The 9,613-nt window shown below is 39.3% G+C and overlaps 1 protein-coding gene across 20 annotated transcripts; it reads left to right on the top strand.

Annotated features, from left to right (window-relative positions):
• Positions 1-511: 511 nt before the first annotated feature.
• Positions 512-9,091, top strand: LOC148009628 (pentatricopeptide repeat-containing protein At3g09040, mitochondrial-like). Of its 20 annotated transcripts, none has more exons than XM_087673447.1 (5): positions 515-782; positions 4,542-4,612; positions 5,159-5,359; positions 5,495-5,574; positions 6,101-7,710. In XM_087673447.1, exons 3-5 carry the CDS (start codon positions 5,185-5,187, stop codon positions 6,167-6,169), a joined length of 324 nt encoding a protein of 107 aa, XP_087529573.1. In that variant the 5' UTR covers positions 515-782; positions 4,542-4,612; positions 5,159-5,184; the 3' UTR covers positions 6,170-7,710. The 20 variants fall into 20 exon arrangements, 13 of the variants coding, with proteins under 13 accessions (XP_087529569.1, XP_087529568.1, XP_087529573.1 ...); XM_087673446.1 differs by having other exon boundaries at positions 515-4,263; XM_087673443.1 differs by lacking the exon at positions 4,542-4,612 and having other exon boundaries at positions 512-782; positions 5,195-5,359.
• Positions 9,092-9,613: the final 522 nt, after the last annotated feature.

Genomic DNA, 9,613 nt, shown 5'->3' with positions numbered 1-9,613 from the left:
GACATGGGTTGTGTAGGGCAATCAAAATCCTTCTTTATTGCTTATTATGTCTTTGTGTCAAGTGTGGATAGATTGTGGCCTGAATCAACCTGGATTTCCACGGCATGTTAGACAGCCTCACGGCATGCCAACTTCTGTCTAGCTCGGCTCATGTCCTTGCCTTGTTTGGCTAGCCATAGGCACACATGTGCTCCTGCTAACATAGGCAGACATGTGCCAACTTTTGTCTAGCTCGGCTCACGTCCCTGCCTTGTTTGGGCTAGCCATAGGCAGACATGTGCCAACTTCTGTCTAGCTCGGCTCACGTCCCTGCCTTGTTTGGGCTAGCCATAGGCAGACATGTGCTCCTCCTGCTAAGGTTGGGTTCAGACGAGCGGTGACAGAGATATATCAAAAGGGCGTGCTTTTGACTTGGCATCCCCCAAATGGTTGAGACTTCACTCCTCTTTCCACCTGACCCGCCCTCTTTTTACTCACCTCTCCCCTTCGAAAGAGCCTTGGCACTAAGAAAAAACCTCTCTTTACCTTTTTGTAGTACATCGTGTTCTCATAAAGGAGGTGGAAGGTTTGTCATGGTTTGGAGTGCTGGCGCCTCCGTCTGAACCCAGCCTAAGAGATGCTCGGCGATCGCGGTAAGTGAAAGGACTATCTGAATCTGAATACAGGATAAGGCGATTCTCAGGCGAGGGAAAATTAGGGTTTATCCTCTGCACAAACCAAAGGGAAGGCAATGACTTACTTCTCAGCGCTCACGGCGCCTTTACTTCAGCATGCAGTGCAAGGTGAGCTTCTTTTCGTCGTTCTGCTCTGTCACATTGTTGTCTTTGACGTTTCTATTGCTAAGATTCTGGCCACACTCAACACGCACCCTGTTGCCGCATTCCTTACTCTGTGCATCAGACGCAGGAGCTCCCTCCGTGTCACAGCTCTGTTCGGAGGGAAGAAAGTGAAAGAGATTACAGAAAATCCTGACGAAACATTGAAGAAGGTGTAGACAAACGTATTGTGTGCTATTCTCTGTAAAACTTTCGTCTGGGCACCTGCTTCTTGCATTCCCAAAGCACAGGGAAGTGTTTTTGCAAGCATTTGGCTCGTTCATGTTTCTGTCTACCAGTGATTGCAATGAGGGAAGCGTGCGCCTGATGCAAGGCAGAGCCAAGGCAGTGAGTCATGGATGACTGAAAACAGTATTTGTCGATTGGATGAGTTACCATTTGCACGGTGCAATTGATATCACAATGAGGGTGGAGGCAGAGTTTTTCTGTTGAAAATAATACAGGCTCTGTTGAGGGTAGTATATGCATTGGGATTAGTGCAGGAAAAACTAGGGTTGAAACTCCATGCAAGATCAGGCAGATACCACAGGGTTTGACTTCAATCTCGTCCATTTTATACCTTGAATTGTTGATTCTTTAGTCTCCATTTGCTTCCAACTCTAGAAACGATTAAGAAGCACCCGGTGCAACGCGACCAAAAGTTCTGCATATTGGTAGGGAGGGAAGTTGCAAGGCAGAGCTAATACAGTGCTTCATGGATGACTGAAAACAGTATCTATCAATTGGATGAGTTATCAGTTGCACATTATGATTGATATCACATTGAGGGTGCAGGCTGAATTCTTTGCTGCAGGTAATACACGCCATAGCAATGGTGCAGCTCAAACCAGGGTTGAGACTCCATGCAAGATCAGGCTGATAGCATAGGTTTTGACCTCAATGTCATCCATTTTGTATCTTGAATTGTTGATGTGAGGTATGCTTTTGCCTGAGCATATATTTTGAATTATTATCTTTAGTCTCTATTTGCTTCCAATTCTAAAAATGAATAAGGAGCCTCCTGTGTGATGCAACCAAAAGTTCTGGATATTGGTAGCAGTGGCAGTTGTGTTGCTAGAAAGAGCAACACAATTGACTGATGTGAAGCATGCATTTTCCTCAGCATATGCATATGCACACGGGCATGGTAGTGCGAAAAAATAATGGCTGACTGCTCCTGGCCAAACCAGGCGCGGCCATTAATTTTTTACATGGTACAAGTTATAGGTAATAAGTTGGCAAGTTGTACCACTCGAGAACTCATTGTAGGCAATGCATGGATCTGTAGACATTGAAAGGTCTTTATGATTGGTGAGTTACCAAAGAAATCAAATATACTATATAACTATCTAGTGACATGTTTTGATGCAAGAAAACTTTTAAGCTTTCAGGTATCAAAGCTGAAAATTTAGACAATGACCAAATGAAATGTGCAATGAAGGAGGTCTCACCTCAGTTTACAAGATGTGTAAGATATGATAACTGCTATTTGTCCATGCTTGCAAAAGTAGAGTATTTTTTTGATATGTATGTCAAAAAAACAAGGAATCTCACTGTATTTCATCTAGATTGCAATTTGAGATAAAGAAATACTGCAAGGAACGCTAGTTTTGGGGCCAATATGTTGTCCATTGTCCAAGATTAAGTGTTAACAATTGCATTTTCAGTTACACAAATTTTATACTTGCTGTAATTATTGATTAATCAGGCCATTACCACCTTTTTGAGAAGGAAGGCTGGTCTTCCATGGGCACCTTTTACCTTCTTGCATGGGAAGGGTTTTTTTGCCATGGTGTGTGTCTACATAACCTTAGGGTTGTACCTTGTGCTTTCATTCTTGTGATTCATTTTAGTGAAGGCACTCTTGCACACTTCATTGTATGTCTACTTTCACTCTCACTCTCTATTCCACTTCTTGTCTATCGGGCTGTCCATTCGATCCAACACGATGAAGAGGATGAAACAAGTAGTTGGGTGAAGAAGAGGAGATGGAGGGACCTAGGATAGTACGAAACAGAGGTCCAAGAGGCATCACATTCTATTGAAGAAGATTTCTAAAGGCTTTCCTTTGTTTTCAAACTAAGAATCTAGGCTTTTAAACCCAATATACCTTGTATATACAATAACACATCCTCTATATTGCATGCACTTAATGTTTGTTTTGAAGCAAGGGCATAATCGGCATACATTAGTAAGCCAACCTAGTCGACTATTGCTTACAAGATATTTCATCTATATGCTGATACTTCCCATGTCAATGAGGAATGAAATACACACAAAATTGGAAGGAAACATAGGTAGAGCTCCTATGTTTTCATTAGACTTTGATAGAGCTCACAACTGGGAGATGATAGATTGACATACATATAATAGGTAGGCTTATAAATTGATCCTGGACGAAGGTGAGGGTATTTCTTTCAACACTTCTCGTTGTCATTGATGGTGAAATAAGAGTCCAGACTTGCCACCTTGATTTGATGTTGAGGAGGAGGATTGCAATCAAGAAAGGAAAAAACTCCATTTGAGAAAAAACTTGTAAGGAAGAACACTAGATAAGGTATTAGCTAATGGTGCTTGAAACTCAACCCTAAAAGAGGAGCCACTGGCCTCGTATCCATGCTAGGTAGAACGTGAAGGCGTTTGATCCTAGGTCTCAAGAGATAGAACACTATCCCCAAAAAATACATCATAAATTGATTAGCTCTTTATTATAGCCCCAAAACTCAAATTAACCAAATTTTATTAAATGGTGCACGTTCCTAGAGAATGTTTGTGTCCCATAAGTGAAACCCTAATTTGGGAGGATCTGGACTTCTATAAATAGGCCGGTTAGCTCACCATTCAGCTCCATCTCGCTTTTTAGGTTGTCCTTCAGTTAGGTCTCAGCTTTCAATCCTAGCCTTTAAGAAAACACTTTTATTGTATGTGTTTGCATGCCAATTTCTCTTCATGAAAGCCATTTATAGCGAGATGATGGAAGCAGTCACACAAAGATTTGCATAACTAAGAAGGTAGGACTAACTTTCAACTCTTGTTGGCAACTTGTGGCTACTAAATAGTGACATGAGGCTTGAAACCCTCAACTTGTTATAGTTCTAACTTCTTTTGATATAAGAGATGGAGGCAAGATGAAGACAAGTTCGTGTGACGTGTAGGCTTGGAGTTTTGTGTAAAATGTGAGTTGGTGTTATGTGCATTGATATATTAAAGTGCCTATGTATGGATGTGAAACTCCATTTCTTGCTGTTTCTGAAACTCCCCTATACTAAAATTGGAAGCTGATATGGGTGGATCTTGTAATGTGGAAGTTGGAACAGGTGACACTTTTATGACTGTAATAGCCAAGCTCATTCCACGGATCCCTCCATCTCCAGTTTTTCCAATTGAGCCATGTATCTTACATTATCAGCCTATCATTATAGCCATTTTAACTTGATAGTTCTTCTAGGTAAGCCCATCTGAGCCATTATGAGTCAATGTACTTCTGTTTGTCATTCATGGTTGCAGTATTCCTTTTTGTTTGCCAGGTTTACATTTGCTGGGCATTGTTTTTGTAGCAGCTAGACAGCTACCTGATTCACATAGTTTAGTTTGCCGAATTCATGTGCACTTTTTGCTGGGCAGTTTTTTTGTAGCAGCCAGACAGTTACCTGTTTCTCAAGTTTTAGTCTTAAGTTGTGTAGGCAGAATGGGCATCAACTAACAACTGCTGGTGGATAAATGCAGGATGAAAAGGAATAAAGGCTCATTTGAATAGGATGAGGACCTTGACTTTAGTTTTGCAGATGATGACCTAGGTAATATGTTGCAAACTTTGGAGATCATGCTATTGGAGCAAAAGCATTTCTCTGCTGTTGTCTTCTACAATATTCTACAACATTGCATTGCTGAGGAGGATATTTCAACTGGCAGGAGGGTCCAAAGCTTGATTATTAGAGCTGGGCTTGAGTCAAATCCTTTTTTGGGTAGTCACTTAATACGCATGCTTGCTTCTTGTGGGAGTGTTTCAGAAGCAAAGCAAGTTTTTTGCAAAGTTTCAAATCCAAGTACATTTACATGGAATGCAATCATTTCTGGACACGTAAAATGGGGCCAGGATGAACAAGCTATTGAGTTTTACCGCAAGATGAGTGTTTTAGGACTCAAACCAGATGCACATGTTCTTGTTACAGTGCTGAAAGCATGTACTGGCATCACTTCATTGATGAAGGGAAAGCTGATTCACACTCACCTTCTTGAGATTGGTTTTGACATGAGCATGTATGCCAGTAGCACTCTGATAGACATGTACCTAAAATGTGGTGTGTTGGAAGATGCTTTTAAAGTTTTTACTGTTTTGCCAGCCAAGACTACTGTGGCATGGAATGCCATGATTGCAGGGTTATCTCAACATGGGCTTCTTGAGGATGCTTTCCAACTTTTTAGACAGATGCAGATTGAAGGCATTTCTCCAAACGATATCACCTTCGTGAACATCCTGAAAACATGTTCCATTCCTGGTCTGCATCAAGGGCAAAATATCCATGTACAAGTGATTGAAAATGGTTCTGATTCTAATACCATTGTTTGTAACACTGTTATTGATATGTACGCAAACTGTTCTAGTCTCCAGAATGCACGTATATTGTTTGACAAATTACCACAACGGAGTATAGTGACTTGGAATGCAATGATTGCAGGATATGTGCAGCAAGGACTTGATCAAGAGGCACTCTCACTTTTCAAGCGAATGGGACAAGAGAGTGTGGAACCAAATCAGGTGACTGTAGCTTGCATTTTGAAGGCATGTTCCAGTGCCAAACATTTGGATCATGGAAAACTAATTCAACATATTATCATTGAATGTGCTTTTGAGAATAATACCTTTGTTGGTAGCAGTCTTATTAACATGTATGGCAAGTGCAGTAGTGTTGATGATGCCTGGAATGTTTTTGACAGAATACCAAAGCAGAACTTGGTTATATTAAGCTCGATGATTGCATGCTATACTCAAAATGCACATTATTTTAAGGCTTTACAACTATTTCAGGGATTGCAATGGGAAGGCAGGGAGCCTAATGAGGCTGTCTTTGCTAGCACTTTGAAAGCATGCTCAGACTTAATAGCTGTAGATCTTGGCAAACTTATACACAGCCATGTCATTGATAGTGGATTTGAATCTGATTGGTTTGTTGGAAGCACTCTGATTGATCTGTACTGTAATGGTGATAACTTTCACGATGCTTGCAATGTGTTCAGCAAATTACGTAAAAGAAACCTAGTGACATGGAGTGCAATGATTGCAGGTTATGCCCAGTATGGTGAGGGTTTGGATGCACTCAAGCTCTTCAAACAGATGCAAGAAGAGGGTATAGAGCCCAATAAGGTCACCTTTGTCACCATATTATATGTATGTTCTGACTTGGCAGCTTTATATCAAGGTAAAGTGGTTCATTCCCATATAATCATGTGTGAACTTGAGCTAGACCTACTTGTTTGCAACTCGCTCATTGACATGTATGTTAACTGTCGGAGTTTGCATGATGCATATGAAGTTCTGGAAAGAATATCCAGTCCCAGTACAGTAACATGGAATACAATGGTGGCAGGGTGTGCTCAAAATTCAGACTACGAATTGGCAGTAAAATGTTTGAAAGGCATGCAGCTTAAAGGAATCAAACCCAATGAAGTGACATTCCTTTGTCTTCTCTCACTCTGCAATCACATGGGCTTGGTTGCTGAAGGACGTAGGCACTTCAAATCAATGAGAGAGGATTATGAAATCATTCCAACATATGAACACTACACTTGCATACTTGACCTCCTTGGTCGTTCTGGTTCCTTGGTTGAAGCAGAGGCCTTACTAAATACTATGCCTTTTCCTCCCAAAGCTGTAGGGTTGACCTCTTTGCTAAGTCATTGCAGAATACATGGCAGTTTTGAAGCAGCCAAAATGTACTTTACGTATGCTACTTCTACTGATAGCCAGGTAGTCAGTAGCATTGTGAAAGACTGGTAGTTAGGAAACAGGGAAGTGTGCCAATGCAATGAACATAGTGATCTCAAGTACATGTTGTGATCTAGAGAAGGCATTAAAAAAGTTGATGGCAAGATAGAGCTAAAAGTGAATGCTAAACTTCAGATAAGAAGAAATATATGCACACAATGTGTAATGTTAAACTCAATTTAGGGAGAGCCATGTTCGCACGTGTACCCCTTTGCAAAAGATAGCTAGCGATCTATTGTAAGAGCTAGGGTACTATGTGGCTCACAAAGCTAGTTAACAAATGTTTGGAGTGTGAATTTCTAGGAGAAGGATTTGTTATGATCACCTTCCCCATTTGCTATTGTAGTTTAAAGTTAACTGGAAAGCTAGATCTCAAGGGCAAGGATACATCATGATCACATTACACATCTCGATTGGCTTATGTAAGTGGAAGGAAGCTTTTTTAAAATGCGACTGTTTCAGTTGTGATATTTGTGATTGGGCTTCATCCCAATCTTTGCATGTCAAAGAGGTAAAGTTGCCGGAGAGCTGCTCAATCACAGGTTTTGAGCTTGAGACCTTCCCTTATGCACTCGTCTGTTGACCGAGCTTCCACTCCTTAGTAAGCTGAAGAAATTTTACAAATTCCTACCAGCTTAAAAGTTATTTCTCAAGGTCAGTAATGTGGCTTAAATCAACAAATACGGTGTGCTTGCTGGATGGTCGTCTCGATTGTGTTTACAGGAATGAAGAGAAATGCAGACACATGGAGATGACAATGACAGCACAGAGAGAATTGACCACCTCTAGGAATGAAAAAGGTGCTAGATTTCAAACCTTAAAAGTATTCTTGTATGGACATATAGTGATTAAGCTAAGATGAAGTTCAATGTCTTCTTATGTTATTTTACTTTGTACATGTGCACTCGATTTTCTGTACACTAATGTTCTACACATAGCATGAATACTTGCTTAAAAGTGGGCTAGAAACTTGAGTTCTAATAAAATTTTCAGAGGTGCTAGTAGTGTTGATTTTATACCAATAACCTAGTTAATTTGAGTAAATGTGATAGTATAATTGTGCATGTGTACATGTGTACATGTGAGTGTGGTTTTGCATGTGTGCATGTGCATGAGAGAGAGAGAGAGAGAGAGAGAGAGAGAGAGAGAGAGAGAGAGGATTTATTAAAGTTTGTAGAAGGCCAAACTGCTCTATGAGACCATGAGTTAAACCATGATGTGATGATACAACCTTTTGGAAAAAAAAACAGTAATGGTAAATGAATTGTACAAGAAAGCCTAGAATGAAAATGGCCTTGAATCTTATAGTATGCTGGGTAGTGGCAAATGTGGTCTTCCTTTGCATTTGGCTCTAGTTGACATGTTTGACATATGTGCTTCTCTAGAGATTTTGATTTGTATTTGCCAAATCTCGATTTGATGGGTGTGTAAATGGTAAATAGCACACCTAGTAGTACCATCTTACATTTTAAGTATGCCTTATTTATTTATTTATTAATCTAAGTTATTTATCACTTTAATTTTTAACAATTTAATTTAATATTCTAATCTTTGAAGCTTGTCAGTCCCATAAGAGGTCATTAAGTTAAATCATATACTTGGATATTTCATTGCAATTCGACTCATCAAAAGTCTTTACCTTTTGTCTTCACAATTCCTTGGTTAGAAGGATTACTTAGACATGGCATGAATAACATAATGCATTATTATAAGAGTATTCTTTTGTGCAAGGTTCTTTTGTATGAAAGAACATTCAAATGGAAGAATGTTTCGTATGATAGAACTTTTCCTCCTAGAATTGTAATCCAAGAGGGTAATCACCACTTTTACTAGTTTGTTCCCATAATGTACTTGGCATTTGTAGGGTTGATATGTAAAAAGTATATGAATATTAAACTTGCCTCAACCTAGATTCTAGACTATTCTTTTCTTGGGGGATATGCACATTACACCCTCCCCCAAAACAAAAACAATCATATATAACTCTTAAAAGCATGTTTCAACATTGAAAACACAGAGAATTTTGATGGAAATGAGAATTTAATTTGAATAATGCTTTTCTAGGTTTTGAAAGAGTGCTCTCAGCAATTCAAGCAACAAATTTAAGTCTCCCTTTTGCCAATAGTGAATTCAAGCACCTTTGTAATTATAGGAGGGCAGAAAGAAATGTAACTCAAGATGCAAGCTTATCGATACTCTAAAATGTATTGCAAATGCAAATTTAAAGAGAGAAAGAGTTATAATCTAAATGTATTCTAAAAAGGACCTTGAAGATTGGAAACACAAGCACTCATTGCAGTCTAAATGATACATTAAGCTTCTTCTAGTTGGTCATATGAGTAGACAAATGGAACAAGAGAGAGAGAGAGAGAGAGAGAGAGAGAGAGAGAGAGAGAGAGAGAGAGAGAGGATGAAGAGAGAACATGAATAAGAGAACCACAAATTAAAACGATAAAATGAATTTGAGTAAAATGAGAGGAAATGCTTTGAGATAAATAAATCTCTAAAATGTACACACAAGAAATGGAGAGAGAGAGAGAGAGAGAGAGAGAGAGAGAGAGAGAGGTCATCATGTTTAATGAGATAACTAAAAAGTTACACTTGTTTTACCTCAATTTTGGCCCTAACAAGAATAGTTTAATAATAATTTAATTAAGTAGTAGGCAAATTAGTGGTCAAGTAATTGAATTAGGTGAAATGGTTGTAAGGTGAGCATGAGTGCTTTGGATGTTTTATTTTGATATGCATCAAGGGATGAACAATGCAAGAGTTGAATTCATGCACTTGATAAACTTAACCCATACGAGAGTCA

The sequence above is a fragment of the Lygodium microphyllum genome, chromosome 30 (assembly GCF_053477565.2).
Source record: "Lygodium microphyllum isolate KBCC chromosome 30, Lygodium_microphyllum_v1.1.10, whole genome shotgun sequence".
In the NCBI taxonomy this organism is placed as follows: domain Eukaryota; kingdom Viridiplantae; phylum Streptophyta; class Polypodiopsida; order Schizaeales; family Lygodiaceae; genus Lygodium; species Lygodium microphyllum.
The sequence above is the reverse complement of the archived record's forward strand: the minus strand, read 5'-3'. Positions and strand labels throughout refer to the sequence as shown.